General features: G+C 37.8%; 1 protein-coding gene and 2 long non-coding RNA genes across 3 annotated transcripts; 2 read left to right on the top strand and 1 right to left on the bottom strand.

Moving 5' to 3' along the window:
* The first annotated feature begins 1,036 nt into the window (after positions 1–1,036).
* On the top strand, positions 1,037–10,102 carry LOC113945605. The gene is made up of 2 exons (XR_003527137.1): positions 1,037–1,214; positions 9,939–10,102. It is a non-coding gene; the product is annotated as an uncharacterized LOC113945605 (long non-coding RNA).
* Positions 3,317–4,900, bottom strand: LOC113945603 (E3 ubiquitin-protein ligase Topors-like). The gene is made up of 2 exons (XM_027639989.1): positions 4,605–4,900; positions 3,317–3,980 (listed from the first exon to the last, which is right to left on the bottom strand). Exon 2 carries the CDS (start codon positions 3,920–3,922, stop codon positions 3,530–3,532), a length of 393 nt encoding a protein of 130 aa, XP_027495790.1. The 5' UTR covers positions 3,923–3,980; positions 4,605–4,900; the 3' UTR covers positions 3,317–3,529.
* LOC113945604 lies at positions 4,961–5,748 on the top strand. Its single transcript, XR_003527136.1, has 2 exons — positions 4,961–5,097; positions 5,524–5,748. It is a non-coding gene; the product is annotated as an uncharacterized LOC113945604 (long non-coding RNA).
* Positions 10,103–21,670: the final 11,568 nt, after the last annotated feature.

Raw genomic sequence — 21,670 nt, 5'->3', positions numbered from 1 at the left:
GAGGAGGTTCTCTCTTCGTGAGGAGCCATCCAGAGAAGGCAAATGCAAAGAACACAGGTTGCGGTGAGAGAGGCTCTTTCGAGTAAGAACAATCAGATGAAATTGGACAGGATTCTAGAAAAATTCATCTAGTCTCCCTTTACCACAAAAGTTTGGAGCAGATATTTTCAGGAATCTTCCAACTTGGGCTATTCTATGATTCTAATAACAGATTTATATTATCTAGCTTGATTTTTTTACATTGAAAGATTTTATTTTATTTTCTAAATGAAACAAAAAATGAAAAAAAGTGAGAAATAGGGTCACTACAGTTTTTCTCATATGCTGATAACAGCATTTGAACTGTTAGTCAACAGTTTCATACTGGTACAAAAATGCCAGTACTCTTCATGATCCTTTCTGTAAAGGACAGTCATTTAAACAGTCTTATCAAGAGACATAGTACGTTATCATAATATGCTAATTGTATCACTGGAAGTCGACTGTCTTATGTGTGGGTTCAAGTACAAACATTTGAGTGTAATTAAAATTCATTTTTACTCTTCATTTCTATAGCCACAAAAAGAATCAAATGCAACTGATTTCCAGATTAATGTTGTTTTAGAAAGCACAATTTTTGTTTAGGTGGGTTTTTGTTTGTTTATTTTTTTATTCAAATTATAATTCAAACAAAATGCTAAAATTGTTAAAAAACGTTTAAAAATATCCTCACTAAATAATAAGCTCCTATAGTCTCAACTCTAACAGTGCAAACCAGTGGTGGGCTTTTCTTTTGTAAAGCTTAACACTTACTTGCTAAAGATTTTGGCAAAATTACTCTTTGGTAAGAGATTTCTTATATGAGAAATGAGATGTGACTTTCTTCAATGGTATATTTGATCAAATCCACTTCCAATTATGTGTAAGTCAGGAAACTTGGAGAGTGAGATGTGTTAACAAAACTTGAAAATGATGGTGAAATATTTAGGCTATTGTATCCGTCACTACAATTTATACCAAAAAAGTATAAACCATCACTGAAAATTGAATTGGCAGTAACACCATCAAAACTGTACACTCTAGTACAGCATTTTTTACTGATAAAAGTAAGAAATGTATTTAGCATAATTTCTTCATGTTTGCAGGTCTGATGCTCTCAAATCCATGCTTCATAAAACATATGACTTTTTCAGGAAAGAGTATGTCTTTCCTGTTACTCTCTGGCAGACTCTACAGTAAGTAGACAGTAAAATGATGAAATATTTATCTTGTAATATTCCTATAATCATCACCTTTCCTTTGGTAAAAAGACAACATGTTTTGGGGTTTTTTCTTATTTCTATCTGTTGCTAATTGGTGGAAATCACCGAATCATGGAATCATTTATGTTGGAAAAGACCTCTAAGATCATCAAGTCCAACCTTTGACCAATCACCTCCATGTCAAATAGACCATGGTATTAAGTGCCTTGTCCGGTTGTATCTTGAACACCTCCAGGGATGGTGACTCCACCACCTCTCCTGAAGTCCATTCCAGTGTTTAACAACCCTTTCCATGAGGAAATTATTTCTCATATCCAACCTGAACCTCCCCTGGAGCAGGTTGTGCCCATGTCCTCTCATCCTGTCGCTAGTTTCCTGGGAGAAAAGACCAACCTCCACCTTGCTAAAACCTCCTGACAAGTATTTCTAGAGATAAACTCTCCCCTGAGCCTCCTTTTCTCCAGAATAAACAACCCCAGCTCCCTCAGCCACTCCTGAAAATGAAATGTACAGTTCTTTGCTAGTTGTATGTTCAAATAAACACATCTAGAGTAAATACATTCAGTAAGCATTAGGTCAGGACATGAGTGGTTGATGATCAAGTATTATAAATCAGCTTATAAAAACATATTGATATAGAAATGAGGTCATCAAAAATATAATTTGGGGCAGATTCAAACAAACTGAGGAAGGTTTTTTTCTTCAAATAAATTACATTATGGTTGCCAGAATTTTTATGAGAGGAATGCAGAAAAATATTTTTCTGAGGGACTTAGTGTGGAACTACTAAGTAACAAATTATATCATACTTAAAAAGTCTCTACAGCAGACAATAATTGAAGCCTTGGAAATTTGAGGGCTAAAAATCATGTTCATTTTTATTATCGTGAATTAGTAGTGAACACTGTTGAAAATGAAGTCTTGGCTAGAGGTACATTGATCTGAACCACTACATCCATTTTTCTGTATTTTTCATTATGGGTTAAATAAATATTTTTTAAATATCTCCATCTGGCTCCATCTGGATGTGGAAGGAAGCAGCATGGAAAAAGGAAAAAGGCTCGTGGTAAAATTCAGGTTGGAAAGGATGCCAGGAGGTCCCCAGTGAAGCCCCCTGCTCAAAGCAGCATCAGCCAGAAGGCATGATGATTCAGTTGAGGGCTTTCCCCAGCCTGGTCTTGAAAAGCCCCAAGGATGCAGACAGCACAGCCTCTCTAGGCTTTCCACACTGGAAAGTCTCCATAGGGAAGAAGGTTGCCCTTTCTCTCCAGTGTGAACTTGCCTTGTTTCAGGTGAGACCTGTTGCCTCTCATCCTTCTGCCATGCACTTCTGTTGAGAACCTGACAATCTATTCTCAACATGCAAGTTGAAGTCCTGCTGCAGAGACTTCCTCTGGGCCTAGACCTTGGCACCTTTCCATAGGCAATCCAGTACTCCTCCTCAGAGTCCTTGTCTGCTTTCCCTGGACACAGGACATGCACCTCTGCATCTGATCTGTGACTGCTCATGGTGGTGAGAGTAGCCAAAGCTACCTGTGTATTTACCCCTAACTTCTTGTTGGAAATAGGCTGTCCAGGCTTTCTCTTCAGTACAGGCTCTCCAACACAGCTCCTGAATACCCATTTCTCCAGAACTTTTGTCTGTGGAAAAACTGATTTGCTTGCAAGTCATCTTACTTCTGGATGGTTCCTGAAAACCCAGGATGCCTGAGATTCAGAGCTTTGCTCTCCTGAGCGAGATCAAGCCAAGGTGTGTGAATCACCAAAAGTCCTCATTCCGCTGGGATGGGTTTTGTGACCCAGAGAGCATTTAGCCATAAGAGCACAAGAAGTTCTCTCCTGCCTGCCAGCCACAGCCATGGGGAATTGGGCCGGCTGCTGCTGTCAGAGATAGACTGAGAGTAGTGCCTAAAGAAAGGCCAGAAACATTTGGGTGCAGAGGCACTAGCAGGACCAGCTGCTGGTCAAAGGCCTTGGACACGCCTGCATTGGTTCTTGGAAGTGGGAAGTGAGGAAAGCAGGAGAGAAACACCTTATGTTGCAGCAGTTAACAATGATAGAAATCATCATACACATTTTTAAATTGAAAGCACCTGGCTGTTTATTGCAGATGAAAGAGGTCAGGCTGCCACAGGGGCCAGGCTCTCCTCTGGGGTCAGTGGTGTTCCCTCATGAGAGGTACTGGCTGCGGAAGCCTGCTAGGAAGTTGCACTGGAGGGCTCCACAGCTACTGGATCCTCCTGTACTCAGTTCCTATATTCCCCCTCCTCCCTGTGAAGGGTTGGGTGTCAGGGGTCTGCGATGTGGGTTGTCATGGTTCTGGGGGGATCTGCTCCGGCTCTTGGAGGGCTTGATGTCAGTGGATCTTTGACACAGGTTGTAGTGCCACTGTGGGGATCTACTCCGGATCCTGGCTGCCTTCCTTTGGCAGTGGGCAGACTGCCAAGCACATATTCCTCATAGTTGCCATCCGCTGTCACGGTGTGCAGCAGTCGCTCGAAGGGCTGCTTGCAGAGTGGGCACGTCTCTGTCAGTTTGGCCCATTCTCGGATGCAGATGAAGCAAAAACAATGCTGACAGACCTCCACATAGGTGGCATTTTCAAGGTCACCCAGGCAGATGGGGCATCTGCCATCTGCTGCTGCCACCTCTGATGGCCCTGCTGGTGGTAGCTGGCTCATGTTGGTCCTGGTAGCGGAGTCTCCTCTCCAGGGCTTCTGCAGTGCCCCACACCTGGCCCTGCCCAGAGAGACATGCAAGGTGCCTGGATGCCTGACCTTCTCAGTGCTTGAAGGGGAAAAACAAGGAAGGCCCAAGCAAGCTGTGGGTTGGGAAAAGTGACTGTATCCCAAAGGAGTCACCTTCTGGGTGCTTCGAAGTAGAAGCAGCAACAGCAGCAGCAATTGCCATGTGGGCCAGCCAGACCCAAAGGCAACCCTGCAACCCTACCTTCCACCCTTATTTCTCCCAGGCAAGTAGCCCCCACTGGATGTTGAGTTACTGGGGAAACCTCCTTCCTGTGCTCCCAGGGAAGAGCAGGCTTGGGCAAAGGGCCCGGGGCAAGGGGACCCCATGTGGCTCTAGGTTGGAAAGGTTCTTACTGGGACTTGGAAGGATCTTGGGCAGACTCTGTGGAGGTCTGCTCCATGGAGGGAGGCAGGGAGGGAGGCAGGGAGGGAGGGATAGCAGGAGGGGGAGCCCCAGTCTCTTCCACACCTCCCCAGTGCTCAAGACAGATGGGTGAGTGCCCTGGGGCAGGCTCTGGTGAGGTGTCAGGAAGCCCTGGGGAAAGAGCTGCTGTGCCCAAGACACCAGAGCCCTCAACAATGTCTCTCAGACACGGCCTAGTTTAGCACAAGGTACCTGAAGGACACAGTGATGGAGCAGGGAAACTTACTGAAAGCCTTCAGTGCTGGATGGCCCCAGCACCCTCCTGGCTCTCACAGCCCCAGGACAGCTCCTGCATGGGACCCACAGGTCCTCACAACTGGGCAGATGGGAGAGGAGCTTAGAAGAGACTGCCTTTTCTTAGTGCCTGGAACTGCTGCTTTCTACCAAGACAAAGCTTAAAGAGCGAGACCACGATCCTCCTGGATCCTGCTCACCACGTGTGTGTGCCCACAAAAGTTCTGGACAGAGTGCCAAGGGATAGAACTTTTGGGTGCTGAAAAGCAGGAAGGTTGAGGTGATGTCACAGTCACATTCCGTGATGTCACTGGGTTCCAAGGAGCCACTCATCATTGGCCATCCCAAAGGGAGGTACCCTAAAGGGAGAAAGCTTTTTTGGGAGATGTTTTGGTATCTTCTTGTGGCGCGGCAGACTAGTTTTCAGCTCCAGCTTATCACTGAAGAAAAGGTAACACATCTCCTTACCTATTTAGCAATGGGCTCATAATTTTCCTAGTCTTCTCCTTGCCACTTAGATGTTTAGAGAAGTTCTTGTTGCCTGTGGCATTCCTTGATAGATTCAGATCCAAGTAGCTTTTCGAGTCTTACAAGTCCCTTACTCCTGCAGCCCAGTATACCCTTGGACTACTTTGCTAAAGGGTGGGTCACAGTTCTGGCTCATGTTCAGCTTACTGTCCACCATTCCCCCCCAGGGGCTGCTCCATACAACCCCTGTGCAGGACCCAAAGGTCCTTACAACTGGACAGATGGGAGCAAACTGTGGGAAAGGGGAGGGTAGGGTTTCCCACCACTGGCCACCCAGCCAGGAAGACAGATGCCCAAAGGGAGATAGGTTGTTTTGCAAGATGTTTGGTATCTTCTTGTTGCCTTGTAGGTGGGTTTTCACGTCTGACTTATTATTTCTGTGATGAAAAATTGGTGCCCTGTGCACAAGGGCCTGGCAATAAGCAACCCACCAAGGAGGGAGGATAGAGAAGCAGGTGATTGTTCATAAATAGTTACCAAGCAAGGTAGAAAAAGAGAGGAAAATGAAGAAGACAGACACTTCCACTACTGAATTCATCCTGGTCTCTAAAATAAAACTGTTCACATAATGGCAGAGTGGTTGAGGTTGGAAGACTCATCTGCAGGTAGCCCTTTGCTCAAACAGGGCCACCTAGAGCCTGTTGCCCCAATCACTTTTACCAAAAACTTCAGCTCATGTATTGCTGTAAGAAGATACCAGCATTAGATTTCTTATCTTCCAGAATTGAACATCAATGTGTAAAGCATTCCTTTAGACATTAGCAACTATATATTGGTTTTATAAGGAGTAACAGCCAATATCTTAGAGATCACACTGTTAAATTTCCAAACTTAACCATTGCTTAATTCTGTTTGATAGAGTAAACTATGTGGTTTTTTTACTTTATAATAATATGGCATTATAAAATAATATGGCATCATTGGTTTGAGTTTCCCCCTTATTCCTAGAAAGAAAAACTCAAGAAACATCCAAAAGCTTTGTTATCTTACTTTACAACCTGAAAAAAACACTGGAAGCAGAGTAACTTATGTGTCAGTGAGTTTATGATGTGATCAGGAAATAACATGATAGGACTTATTTGGATAATAAGATTTCATGGTGAGAGTAAATCTCTTCCTATGATCATTCTGCCTTAACGTTTTCCATGAAAGATTTTGTTGTAAGAATCATTCTGACTAATAAAAAAAAGGCAGCAGACATAGGCAAAAAAAGATATTTCCATACATCTGTTTTACTGATTTAGTGATTAGATGCATATTTGACAAAAGCTTCTGAATAGTATATGAAATTTTAAATTATTTATTTATGAGATATTTTTAATTTATGGATTTTTAAATTGCCCATACATCACTTACACACAGATAGAGTTATCTGTAATAAGATCAGAGCAGAGAATCCACTGTTTTTTAAAGTCCTTGGTGCAACTCAGATTTCAGGAGGATATTGAAAGTGGTGGTTACATTTCCCACCCAAGTAATACCATCTTTTTCAATCATTAATGTTTCAATTGTTTAGTGTAACTGATACACACTTTATCCACCAAAGAACCATGTAAAGTCTTTTGGTAGAAATTAAATCAACCATCTGGTCCTGAGTGTCAAAAGAGGTACTTTTTTTGTCTTTATTTCTTTCCTTCCATAAGTTTATAATACACAAAAATGCCATGCACATTCTGTGCTTTTCTTGCAAACAGGTTTAAAATTTTAATGCTCTCAAAAGCCATTAGAAGCCTTTTTTTTATTAAGAAGCATTTGAATAATACATTAATTTTTACTTTGAGTAAATTTCAAGGGAAAATTTGGTCTCAAATCTCTTCCATGTCTCTGACATATAGCTTGTCACAATCTGCAATTAAGTAGTTGTAACTTAAAAAAAAAATTAATAAAACCTTTCTTCCCTTGAAGTCCTCCTCTCCTCAAAAAAGCAAGGAAGGTCATTCCAGGTTTTATATTTCTAAAACTACAGAATCACAGAATATGCTGACTTGGAAGGCACCCACAAGGATTACTGAGTCCAACCCTTAGCCCTGCACAGGACCATTCCCAAGAGTCACACCATGTGCCTGAGAGTATCATCCAAACACTCCTTGAATTCTGTCAGACTTGGTGCTGTGACCACTTCCCTGGGGAGCCTGTTCCAGCACCCAACCACCCTCTGGGGGAAGAATGTCTTTCTAACGTCTAAACTAAACGTCCCCTGACACAACTTCCGGCCATTCCCTCAGGTCCTGTCACTGGTCACCACAAAGAAGACATCACGGTCTGCCCCTTCTCCTCCCCTCATGAGGAAGTTGTAACTGCAATGAGGTCTCCCCTCAGTCTCCTCTTCTCCAGGTTGAACAGACCAAGCGACCTCAGCCGCTCCTCATACGGCTTCCCCTCAAGGCCTTTCACCGTCTTCATTGCTCTCCTTTGGGCACCCTCCAATAACTTAATATGTTTCTTATATTGTGGTGCCCAAAACTGCACACAATATTCAAGGTAAAGCCCCATCAGTGCAGAGCAGAGTGGGACAATCACCGCCCTGCCCCAACTGGCAATGCTTTGCCTGATGCCCCCCAGGACACAGTTAACCCTGCCAGGGCACTGCTAAAACGTATTCAACTTGCCATTGACCAGGACTTCCATGTCCCTTTCTGCAGCACTGCTTTCCAGCATCTACCATAGATTACCACAAGATCTACATTATTTGTTTACCCCTTAATTCTTACTCAGAGTAATGTTTTTGTGGTTGAAGTCCTGATTGTGGCAAATCATGTTTAGGGCAGCCTGAATTGAACAGAGAAAGGCGCTAACAGTGGTTTCCTTAAGAGCTTAAGACCTCTCTTCTGAAACTATTTGAAAGACATTAATTTAAAATTCTTGCTGAGCTCTCATTGTGACTTTCTTTAAATGTGTTTATTTAATTATTTTTCACAGACACAAACTAGTTAGAAAATCTGTCCCACTTATCTGGAATATTTTGTAACTTCACAGAAATAACCTATCCAGGAATTTAAGTAATTCTCGTATTTATTTGATAACCCCAATTATCAAACTCTTTGGTTTGGGGGTTTTAATAAGCACAAGTGAATCTCACTGTTCCTGGAATCCTTCTTTGTTCAGGGATGACCTGTAGCCAACAGTGTTTCTAGAAAAACCAATAAGGCATGCTGCAGCGTGTAAGGCCAGTCTTCTTCTAGATACCCAGTGAAATGTGTTAATGGTATCTGGTTGTGCTCAGGCTGTGTGCAGCACTGTAGCGAAACCTCAACACTTAATCTTCAGTTATACCATAGCAGCTAGTTTAAGAGACAGCACTGCTCACCTGACACGAGGAAGGGGGAAAACCAACATCAACCGCAACTCACTACATGATCGATTTGCTAAATGATACCTGAGGTGTAAAAGGAAATTGCTGAGTGAAAATCAGTTGTTAAACACTTCTTTACATACAGTTTTCTGGAACAACTGTATCTTCTTCTGACTGTGGTGGTAGATGAACAAGGTACATCAATGAAAATATTTCAAGGTACCCAATATTTGCAAAATATTTTTCTATGTAGTTACATTATGTGTAACATTTCTTCCAAGAATATTCAATGTGAAAAAAACTGGTGCTAGATACACTTTTCACTAAATTGACAGAAAAGCATCTGTGCGGCTTGGTTTTTGCAGTTCAAACGTCAATGCTTGCTCGGGGAAATAAACAAGTCACTCATAACCTTTACTCAAGTTTAGCATTAGCTTGTTATAAAAGCATTGTCACTGTGTTACATAGTCACCCATAGAGCTATATGCAGAGGATTTAAAAATAGGAAACCCTTGATAAAAAATTAAAGATTTTTTTTCAAACAAGTTTATTAAATTGTGGATTATAGTATAAGCAGATGTTAGCTTTGGCAAAGGTAGCAGAATATTTTTCAGCACTAATGTGTTGTGGGAAAAAAAGGAATATAAATAGAAACATATTAATTTTTTTTGGTGATTATTAATCCTTAATATGAACAAGCAATACAGGAAACTACACAGACAAAACAATGGTTAAGTCATGGACATGTTCTTTGTATATCAGAATATACAGGGTATACCTGTCTTTCCATGAGACTACCTTCTTGATCAAAACAGTGTCTACATTATCAACCTTTAAAAAGTCTTAGTGTAAAATGTGGCTTTGCATTTTTATCTTTGTATTTTAAATTAGCTACGTAATCTCACAAACCTCCTAATTTATCACAATTTCCTGATGTGAAGGATATTGACTCACCATGCCGCTTTACAGAGTCACTTTGAAGACACATGCAGTGTAGCTCTTTTTTCCATGAAGGGAAAAAAAAATCAAAAAGGTTTGCTGAAACAAGGTTTGACAAGCCTACTTCTGACATCTGCAAGTATTGAGAATCTGCAAAAAAAGCCCATCTATCTGACTAAAGAAAATGGAAATAATTCTTCTTGGGACAATCATTGTCATAGTTTTCTCACAAATATATCTAGGAAGATAACTGTTAGACAGATGCTAAATTGTTGAACTGATGAATATACAGAAAATGTCTTACTCAGAATGCAGTGTGATTTCATTCTAAGTAGAGTACATTCTAAGTACAACTGGTGTGATTATTCTGCATGTCTGCAGGTCTAAGAAAAATGCTGTGAGTATAATCAAGACTGAGATACAGTGGTTTTTGATCTCACTAAAGCTTCAGTAAGTCAAAATATTTCAAGGGTCCTGATTCTTAAATTGGACTATAATAACCATGACAACTTCATTTCTTCTCTCTCATACAGAAATGAAGATTCATGTTCTTAATCACAGAGATGTTTTTAAAGAGTTTCTGCTGTAACAAGTGACTCCCTTAGTGTCTGTATAATACAAGAAATGTTTCACCAAGATTTCTTTGTTCAGAAAATGCTTATTAATGAGAAATAAACTCTTTTTCTCTTTTGCTTCTTTTTTTGTGTGTTTGTTTGTTTGGGGTTTTTTAGGTTTGTTTGGTTGGGTTTTTTTTTGTGTGTGTGTGTGCAAGAATTTATCCCCCTTGGTGAATATATCAATTACTCAGAACTGAATTTTTAAGTAAATCAGAGTCAATGGTGAAATGCTTAAGGTGTCACTATATCTTCAAGACCTTTGTGTATTTGACTTACACCTTGATGCGCAATGATGAATATTCATTTCCTTCTGAACACCAGTAGAGGCAAAGAGATAAACAAATATTATTGTGGTTTTGTTTTATTTTTGGTTTGTTTGTTTTTTTAAAGATGACTAAAATAACCTGAGGATATGTAAAAACATCAAAACTTCTATGGTATAAAAAAATCATCTGGGAACTCACAAATAAAAGTACACTGAGTATTGTGGGTGTTTATACAAGAGGAGGTAAAACAAAATAAAGAATTTGGTGTCCACTAATTTAGTGTTAATGTGCCAGAATGAGTTAGAAAATAATCTTCTTCTTAATAGACATACAGTTGCATTACATATACTAGTAAGTGCAGTAAAGCAGACTTAAAAAGGTCAAATGGTTTCAGTAGACTTTTTTTCTCTCAAACTGTCAATTTCAAAACCCAAATCATTTGTGAGGAAAGATTTATTTTTGTGAATTTTCCATTTCAAGTTTGGTCTTAAATTAATTCTGAAAGACTGAAGCATCACATCTTATGTTTGATAAACTGTGATATACAAACAGTTTTGGTTTTAGATCATATGACTATTTAAAATTATACATTATTTTTAGTGAAGATGAAATTAATAAAGTGAATGTTTTCACCTATCAGAAGGGAAGAGGGAAGTTATTCCACAAAAAGGTGGAACTGAATAATGGCTTGAATCATAATGAATAAAATTTGATGAGATGGGAACCAGTTTTCATTTAGTCTATGATGACTAAGGTTAAGATTCTCAGAATTGCCACTTGATGTGATTGCTGTTTTAGCTTTAGATTAGACCTAGAGAGTGGAGAACTAAAACAATTTGTAATTCAATAAGTCGATTTATTTGTGTATTGATATACTGATGTTTTTTAAAAGGGGTAAATGAGTGAAGGTCACAGTTCACTACATACGAGAAATCCATGAATTGTGTAAATAATGACTGAGATGTACACATGCAATTTTTCTTTGTGTGGCTGTTCACCATGCTCTAGTTACTACTTGTAAACATCTTTTCCACGTAGATCTGTACAGATCATATACAAGTTTCCAGAACTTAAGCTTTCTAGCATCTGGATAAATTGTTACAACTGACAAGAAGAGTAGCAGAAAAAGGACAACGAACTTCCTTACTTAGACATTTAACAACTGGATATCTGCAACTGAGCTAGGCATCTTCATGGTCAAAACCAGAAAAGCTTGAGTTTCAGGAGGGACATTTCTCTTCTGAAAACAGATCTCAAAGAGCCATTTGAAAAGCTGTTTTTCTCTCTATTAACTGTTGAAGGAAAACAAACAAAAGAGCTAATTAATTTAAAAAGTCTCAGATTTCTAAAGGTAGGTGAAATTAATATTAACCTAAGGAACATGAAGTCAAAGTTAGTTATAAAAACTTGGTCCTGACTACAGAGAATAGTTAACTATATTTAAAAGTTTTCACGGCTACTTCTTTTGTATCTGTTCTTATTACCTACCTATTAATACAGTTTTAATTACCTCCTTCATATTTTTTTAATATGTTCAGGTTGACCTGTCTGAACTCAGTTCCAGTGCACCAGTAAAAATGATACTGGCAAAAATGTGTTCTCTTTGACTATATCTCATATTTTAGTCTTCTGTTGAGGGAAAATACTTGATACCACATTTATCTAGTTCAAATGCAAGATGCTTTGACCCAAGTGAAAATTTGCCTCAGAAGTGTTCATGAAAGGTAAAATTAGTTACAACACTTTCATAGTTTAATCAGAGATCTTTGCGAGGATACGTAGCTCTTTGGGGGGAGGAATGACGAAGGGGAAGCAATACAGTTGATAACATAGAATTTCATAGTAAAATACACTAAAACCAAAACAGTCACAGTTGAAAAATATTTTTGGGAATCACAAAATGTTTACTAAATTTTAACATTAGAATTACAGATAGTATCTTGTGGTTTTTTTTCTTTGCATATGTGTTAACATGTATTTTCTCTATAGCATTCCTACACTACTTTGTGATATCTCTCAATATGTCACTGAATACATTTTTTATACATATATATATTTTAATAAACAAAAGAAATAATAGATGGAAGCTCCTACTGAATAATGATTTTATATATTAGGTATCCTACATCATACAGTTTTTTCCTGTTTGATATAATGAAATCGTTTCATTATAACATACAAGAAATAACAAACATAACAAATAGGAAATAATGTCTTTGTTTTATCTAATTACCATATTTTTCATGGAACAAACTCAAATTTATTTGAGACAGGAAAGATTAAACTAATAGTTGTCCTTTCATTATTTTATCAGACTTACATTTGACCAAATATGTATTTCCATATAGTTTAGAGTATTATAATTTATTAATATGAATAAGTGTGCTTTCAGCTGGGATAGAGTTAATTTTCTACACGGTGGTTAATCTGGGGCTATGTTTTGGATTTGTGCTAAACACAGGGTGGATAATACAGAGATGATTTTGTTATTGCTCAGCAGTGTTTATGCAGAGCCAAGGTCTCTTCTGCTTTTTACACTGCCACACTGGTAGGGAAGTTGGAGGTACATGGCAGGCTGGGAGGACACAGCCAGGACAGGTGACCTCAGCTGACCAAAGGGATGTTCCATACCATATGACGTCATGCTCAGTATATAAACTAGGGGGGAGGAGGCAGAAGTGGGGGATGTTTGAGGTGAGAATCAGATATGAAATAGTATCAAAATAAGAATGCAACACAAATGAAAAAACACAACATTTAACTTCAATTAAAACACAAAATGATATTTTGAAAATGAAGAAAACTCATAATTAAATTATTTGAAATTGTCATGTTGTAGGAAACTTGGAAAGCATCAGTTATGGCCCTCAAGAAGGAGATAAATAAATTTTGAAATATGAAAATTTTCCATGGAATGCAGACCTTGTGTGAAGATGCTCCACTTTTTGATTATATAAGTAACTTGGAAACACTCTAGCATTTTTCATCAGTAAGAAGAGGTGAATTAAAAATATGCAATGGAAGACATCATTGTAGTGATTAATGCCCAAATGTCTTTCATTCTTGTCAGGTTTTTTCCACACATTTTGAAAATATAGAAAATATTCAGATATTATCTGCTGACAGTCCTGTCATAAGGTATCAGAAGATTAATTTGCATCTAAATGTTTAACAGGGTATTCATTGAGAACTGAGTTTCCATATCCACTGGGTCAGCCTTACTGGAAAGTGAGAAGTATAATTTCAGTTTCAGCCAGAAAAATTATAGGAAACAGTTTTACTCTGATCTATCCCATGTAATTTATAACTTCAGCTTAACTGAAGGGCTAACTTTTATAGCACAATGACTTGAAATTTCTGTATGGCTGATAAAGAAATGGGTGCTCTTTGCAACTTACTAGTTGGAACATTCTTTGGAGAGGTTGGCTTTCTCCACAAGCTGTCTGGGAACTTTAGGATTCATTTAGCACCTAGGATTTAACCTCCATAGTTAAGTGTTTTACGGTTAGGTGTGAGGGAAACAGAATGCCATTTTTCTTTCTACACTGCTTTTTTTGTTTTTAATAATCCACAATTAAACATTAAAGATTAAAAAAACCCTTTACTTTTACTTTTTTTTAATAAGAAGGACCATTTATCATGAACTTGTGTGATGGAATGGAAATGAGAAAGAGATTTTATAGGAATTATTAGAACAGCTGGAAGCATCAATGTAACATCCATTCTTGCTATATTGCTTAAATTAGTTACAACCCACTGTAGAATCAAATCTGAACCAAGTAGTAAGAATTTGTGAGATCAGATCCACGTCCATGAGTAGGGAATTATCACTGAACTAAGACATACTGAATTTACCCCTAATCAAAAGGCCAAGAAAGGCCCTTCTTTCTTTAAGTGAAAAAAACCAGGTGTATTTATAAACTCACATATAAATTCATTTTTTTTCTTTTTTTCTTTTTCCCATTGGATTTAACAAGCAAATAGAATCAAGAAGGCTACACACATTCCCAAATGATTTTCAAAAGGAAGACATTATACCAGAAGAACATTTGGACACTTACCAAACTAACCAGCAGTTTTTTAGTTTGACATCCTTCACAAAATGTGGTAAACAATATCTTTTAAGGATTTTATAACAAGTGTCTGCACCAAATGCATTAACAACAGGAATAAAACCAAAACACTCAGACACACAGTACCAAGCATAAGCCAGACATTTCTAGGTTTTTCAAATACTCATAAATAAAACTGGTTTTACATTAGTATCTACTTAGCTTAAAAAAAAATTAAGAATAATGTAAAATTTGAATCTGGCCATTAATTAGGCCTGAATCTAATCACTTAACACGAAAGATATTACTATGGTCATCATGCTTTATTTATATGTTCTAATGGCCACACAAAGTAAAACATTAATTTAACTGCAATAGCAGCTATGTCTGTAAATGATATCACAAATTACAATTGCCTGCATTTAGAAACCCTAACTTTATGCGTCTTATTGCACTTGTTGGGAACACAGAGGCAGTTTAATTGTTATGGTTACCATGAAGAAAAGCTGTATTCTCAAGTAGTCTTCATGTTTGTCTGCCTAATTTCTGAAGACTTGTTAATTTTATTAGTTATCTGAGCTTTCTGTGAGCCAAGACTTAATTTTCTGCAAGGTGCTAGTCCATCAACATACCTTGCTTTTCAAGTAAAGATTGTCATGGTCTTCACAGCAGTTTTTATAAAAAACTATTATCTTCCTATCATATTCTGTACCTCCCTGATGGTAATATTGTTAGCATGAAAATACAGCCAGTGGAGATATTCTCTGAAGGAAAGAAAATCTACCTAAAGGAAGTTCTATACCATACATATATCATCACATAAAAAATTTATGTACCTGAAAAAATTTATATACCTGTAACACACACGTATGTCCCAGAAAACAGACTTTGGAAACATTCATATCTACAGGGGAGACCTATTCACTTCCTTCATTCCTGAAATTTTATAAGGAGACTTGAAAAGAAAAAGAAACTAGCAGATGTCGATACAACTAAAAATAAAAATCTCTAAAGACTGAAGATGATTTTTAACAGGATAGAATTTCTCTTTTGCAACTACATTTCCGCAGTTACACATATATGACATGACCATATGGTAAACAGCAGTGAAAGCCATTTTATAGGCTACTCTTCCAGTGCATTGCTTTACCATGCAGTTAATGAGATCACCAAAATACACTTTGTACACTTCAAAATACTTTGATGAGTGATTCAAACAGAGTATTTAGAGGAGCATTCATTCAAGTAAGTTTGTAGTGCCCCAAAAGTAGGTAAGAAGAATACTGATTTTCATATAAGATATAAAGAAATGTGACTGTATCCATACCAGGGAGGAGAAACACTTTTATTTTACAGAATAAAAGATTTATTTTGAAAGTTGAAAAAAAGTTAAACTTTTTTAAAACTCTCCATATGCCAGAGTGCTCCACAGTTGCATCATGGATGTATTTCCTACAAAATATTCTCAAAGGGTTTTTTAAGTAGAGGGAGAAATTAGTAACTTTGTTTTAGGTCTGTAATGAGGAGTGGTACACTTGGAGAGTGGTTTCGAAGCAACCAGTATTGTCATTGCCTATAGCCCTGCAGTAAAAACACTGGTCAAAACATTGATGAGAAGGATAGAGGTAAACACAAATAGGTCAGGAGGAAAAGAGCAGGTAGAACTGTGGTTTTCAAGAGAACTTTAATTGGCTTCCCATGGACTTATCCTTCAGGTGCTGTCTTTTACCTCTCTGTATACTAACTCTATGTCACCAAGGAGTTACCCTTAAAAGGTGCAGCTATGGAGTAACTTGGAACCTACGCTTCTATGGCTTATTTGAGCCAGGGGATTTGTGAGCAGAGCCAGAACTGAACAGTTGGCTCCATTTTCTGACTTTCAGCTCAGCTTTCTTGCAGTTCATCAAATCCTCCTTTCAGACTTGAATCCGGATTGCAAATATTACAGCTTCTTCCTAGTCTAAAAGGACAGATGAATTTTGGTTGATTTGGGGTTTTTTTCCTATTTTTTCTACTTTCTTTTAAGAATGACAGGGATGTTCACTGTTGTAAAAGAGTTGTATGAAGCCATTAAAAACTCCATTGTTGAAAATCAAATTCTGTTTCCATATATGGCTGTATTTAAGATATATAAATATTAAACACATTCTTAATTCTGGTTTCTCTGGGCAAGTAGAACCTCAATTATTCTTATTCTCCACTTCCTAGGTATAGTAAAAGAACTAGATGGAAATCAGTATTTAGGTTTATTTCAGATGTAGAAGAGATATTGTGACTTGCTGTTCAAGAACTTACCTGGTTTACCATTTATCATGCTAATTATCTGAGCCACCCAATATGGGTTTAGTTGTGGAAATCAGAAATCTATCAGGTTTGTGCATAGATGAGGAAGCAAAAACAGGAGGCAGATGTATTTGTTCAGGATGGGGGACCACAGTTCCTTTTTGAGCTCCTTTCACTCAGGAACCACAATATCATGACACTGATATAGTAGTAGATGATTAAAGTGTGTTTCCTCTTCTCTCCCCTGCCCCTTAATCCCATTGTGAATGAATTATGCCTGTTAGGGAGGAGATTCAGGTTTGAATTAAGATTTTTTTTGTGTGTGCATATATTTTAATCTTCAGTGAATTGGTCTGACATGTTTTTATTACTAAAAAGCTCATATAAGTTGTACAACACTAATTTATTTTTTCATTAATGCTTTCCCAGGGTGGTTCAGGAACCCATCCAGGTAGATAGGGAATGTTGCACTAAGCATTACATAAAAAAGACAAGACCTTGATGCCTGAGTCTCTCTGGGCTGAAAACATCTATTACCATGGCAAAGTCTTTCTAGATCAAGATATGTCAGGTGAAGCAGAAACCATTCAAAATGATTTACTGTCATTTGAAAAGCCAGTTTTCGGATCTCAGCTACTCTGCTACAAGTTCCTTTGAGGGGTGAAGGGAAAATGTGTTTCTAAACCTATTTTGCCCACTGAAAGAAAGTAAAATCTGTAGCATCATAGTCAGCACAGCTCTGTGTGACAGTGAGGCCTGCAGTTTATCAACTCTGCTCACATGAATGAGTATCATTTCAGTCAATGGGAATTCTTATAAAGGCAATCTGCAGGTTTGGAGATAAATCAAGCAGCTAAAAGAGGCATTAAAAATGTGCAAGGATGGCAGAAGGATACAAGCAGTTTAGAATATATTTAGCTAGCTCATAAAAGAACAGAGCTTGAAGTTGGCATGGTTTTAATGTAATGAATGCTACAAGCCTCTCTCTTATACTATCACCTCAGAGAGATGGACAGGGAGATTTTAAAAATGGTGTTGAAAATGAAAAGCTTTAGATTTTTTATTTGGCTTTTAAGTCTGGTCTTGTCATTTATGAGATGACAGATAAAGCACAGGGGGCTATTAAAAATATAAGCAAGTCTCTTGTTCTTTTGAAATGGAGTCAGATTTTGACAGCAGTGTCACTGTTGGAAATGAATAAGAACCATGATTTTGTTACAGGTATAAACAGCAAAAATAAAATACCCAAAATAAAACAAGTGAGTCATTGTTTATTCCAGTGAAAATATTTAAAATTATATTTAATTATAATGTGCCACATGAGTACCAAATCAGCACCATTTTTTATATGCACAGCTTGTTCTATTTAATATTATAATTTTTGGTTTGTTTAGCAAAAAAAGGAGCTAATCAAAGGAGTTATTCCCAGCATGTTCTTACATTTTTGTTAGAAAGGAAATATAAATCTTGAAGATGAGGGGAACTTTATTTCCACACTCAAATTCTTCTGGTTGGGAACTGTGACCAGAGTCAGAGTGAAGCAACTGAATAGACCACAGAGAATTTTAGGGGTGAGTCTCTTTCCAAAGCTTGATGGTGTAAATGTCCCAACTGACTAAAGGCATTACAGAATGCTGGTATAAAAAGCAGTTAACAACAATTATTGTTTAGTCTTGCACACCCGACAGCATTGTTAAATATCATAGAGAAATAAAACAGCCTACTGAGCCAAATAAATTCCCAGTGCAGCTGTACAGCCTTTTGACAATTGAACCAGGATTATATTCTCCCAGTTGCCATATTAAAAAAAAAAAATACTTCTAGTAAGCACAAATGAGGCTTAAATTAAGCCAAATATTTGGAAGGAAGCTTCTGAAGATTTAGCTGTGACCTATGCTGGTAGGCCAAATCACAGAACTGATTTCCAAACAGAAATGCAAAAAAAACCCACAGTAGTTTTGATAGGCGAGCAACTCACTGTGTAAGCAGGGAATGTTGTTTAATTTGCTGTTAGTGAGTCTTTCCACAAAGTCTTCTTCATGAACAAACTGATGTGAAGATTAGGTAAGCAAAAAGTGCAATTGACTGAAAGCTAGCTGAACAACTAGGCTTAAAGGGCTGTAGGTGGCACAAAGTACAGTTAGAGGTCAATCCCTAATTGCATAACCAGGGGTCCATATTGAGATCACTGTTGAATAACACCTTCATTAATTATTTAGATGCTCGTACAAGGTGCACCTTCATCAGTTTTGCAAATGAACAAAACTGGAAGGAGTGGTTAACACATCAGAGGGTTCAGAAGGACCTCAGCAGGCTGGAGAAATTATATGGCAGGAGCCGTATGAAGTTCAACACGTGGAAAAGCCTATTCCTGACATTGGGAAGGATTAATCCAATGCACTAGTATAGGTCGGGACTGGAAAGTAGCTCTGCGATTAAGGACCTGAAGGTCCTGGTAGAGAAGAGGTTAAACACGAGCCAGAACTCCTATGAGGAGAGGTTGTGAGAACTGGGATTGTTCAGCCTGGAAAAGACAAGGCTTCAGAGTGACCTGATTGTGTCCTTCCAGTACCTAAGGGAGCCTACAAGAAACATGGAAAGGGACTCTTTACAAGAACGTGTAGTCACAGGACAAGGAGGAATGGCTTCAAACTGAGAGTAGGTTTAGATCAGATACTAGGAAGAGTTTCTTTACTGTGAAGGTGGTGAGGCACCAGAACAAGTTGCCTGGAGAAGCTGTGGATTCCCCATACCTGGAAGTGTTCAAGGCCAAGTTGGATGGGGCTCTGAGCAGCCTGGTCTACTGAAAAGTGTTTCTGCCCATGGCAATAGTGTTGGAACTAGATGATCTCTAAGGTCCCTTTCAACCCAAACCATTCTATGATTCTATGATGCTACGAATTATGCTGTCAAGGCAAAGAAGGCCAGCAATATTTTCAGGTGCGCAGGAAAGAGTGTTGGCAGCAGGTCAGAGGAGCTGATCCTTCTCATCTGCTTGAGGGTTTGCCCAGAGAATCTTGGGAGTCTGCATCTTTTAAACTATTAAAAACGCTAGATATGGTCTTGAGCAACCTGCTCTACCTGACTTTGCTTTTAATAGAGGGTTGAAGCAGTGAATCAATCTCTGGAGGTCCCTGTTAACCTCAACATTTCTGTGATGCTGTGTCCAGTGTCAGACAAACCCTTTATTCTAGCACATTGTTCCCGGTAACTAGCATGCCTTTAAGTGTGCTTACAGTATATTCAGGCCAGAGGGTTTTTTTTCAGTATTCATGGGGTTTTTTTCAACCACAATGGCTCAGTCTTCACCAAGACTTTTGAAGAATAACAAACATTGTAAAATCAGTCTTTTAAAAGGTATGGATGAGCATTTCCTTCTCATATTAGTAATGTGTTGTCTAGGATTTGGAAACATCACTATTCTATTCCTTCATGCTACAGCTATGATTAACAGATGCATGTCCAGACTTAGAAGCCCAGGGGCTATTCTTGCAGAGAACACTAGGTAGAATCACATTGAATAGGACAATGAAGAGGTAAGATTCCTCACAAATGCTGTCAGATTTCAGAGACAGTCATTTCTGTCTTTGATATCCTCTAAGCAATCAATTCAGATCAGGTTTGCTGAGGACAGATTCCAGATAGGTGATAGAAATTAGTGAAGAACCAATAAGAGGATGAAGAGGTGTTGAGTGGTACTTCAGAAGTACTACTCTAAGGCAAATGGAGTTACTTGAGAAGATGTGAAGTTTTCTGTTCCTGCAATCGTTAAATAAAATAGAACCTGAAGAATCTATATTCTCTTTGATTCTTGTGCTTGGGAAAGCAAAATAAAATCCCTCATAAATGTTACTTTATTTAAAAAAAAAAAAAAAATAAATGCTTTTACTGGTTTAGATTATTTAGTTTCTCCATACATGCACAAAAGTTGATTATGCAAGTATTTTCCTACAATAAAGCCAGTTACAAAGGAAAGAAAGATATAAAGTATTTTATGGCATTATAGTATGGATATTCTTTGTGTGTGTCTGTGGGCAAATGTGGTGCATCTGAGTTATGTATGCATTATTTCAGATTTTCTATGCCTATCTGATAGATAAACATCTGTTAATACAGACTCCTTACTTTAGCACAAAATAAATTATCATGATGCTTTAAAAATACTGCAAAATTAATTTTTGGAAATTTAACTATTCATTGAAATGCTGGAAAACAAGAAAAGTTTCCCTTGATGTTAGAAAATATTTAATTATTCTATGTTACTTAAAAAAAAATTGGATTCTATCATACTCCATTGTTAAGTTTAGGACCTTATTTTACATAAAGTGAGAATATATAAGGATTCAAATATTTTGCCAGAATAAATTGAAATAAAACTTCTGTCAACAATATGTATAACCTGAGTACCTGCTTCAGAAATTTTATGAAAATTGGGATGATGATTAGTGCCCCCAGGTTATAAGTTATGTGTAACAAAACAAATGTATTTTCTTGAGGGACTGACAGAGAAAAGAAAGCTAAATTTGCTGATGCTATTCCCTGCTCATCATAGAAATCAGATTCAGTAGGATTACTAGACAAGTAACTGATAGAAGATGAAACTAGTGGTCAGACACGCATCACAACAAGGCATGTAAATAAGAGCCTAGGTTTCTATTTGGACCATGTTTTTTCTCTCCTCTAAACTGAATTAAGATATATACCGGGGATATTCTGTTATTTAAGTGGGCTGCTTGTCTTGTGTCATATAGTATGAGGGAAAACAAAGCATTTCTTTCATTTCAAGTTTGGTCAATGATTGTCAAAATAACAGGTTTGTGCTATTGAGTAAATTGGAAATGCTCAGAAGCGCAGCTGTTCTTTATTATCTTTTACCTTACCTCTTCCCATTCCCAAATTTCTGACTTTTCTTCCTTGTGTTCACAGTTTGACACAAGTAACTTGTCCTGGGTTACACAAAAATTCTAGTATTCTTCTTTTCTTTTCTTTTCTTTTCTTTTCTTTTCTTTTCTTTTCTTTTCTTTTCTTTTCTTTTCTTTTCTTTTCT

This window comes from Corapipo altera, unplaced genomic scaffold, assembly GCF_003945725.1.
Source record: "Corapipo altera isolate COAL_440 unplaced genomic scaffold, ASM394572v1 1b, whole genome shotgun sequence".
NCBI lineage: Eukaryota > Metazoa > Chordata > Aves > Passeriformes > Pipridae > Corapipo > Corapipo altera.
The sequence above is the reverse complement of the archived record's forward strand: the minus strand, read 5'-3'. Positions and strand labels throughout refer to the sequence as shown.

Excerpts from the sequence above, each read along its gene's own strand:
- LOC113945603 (XM_027639989.1), bottom strand. The coding sequence starts at position 3,922 with ATGAGCCAGCTACCACCAGCAGGGCCATCAGAGGTGGCAGCAGCAGAT.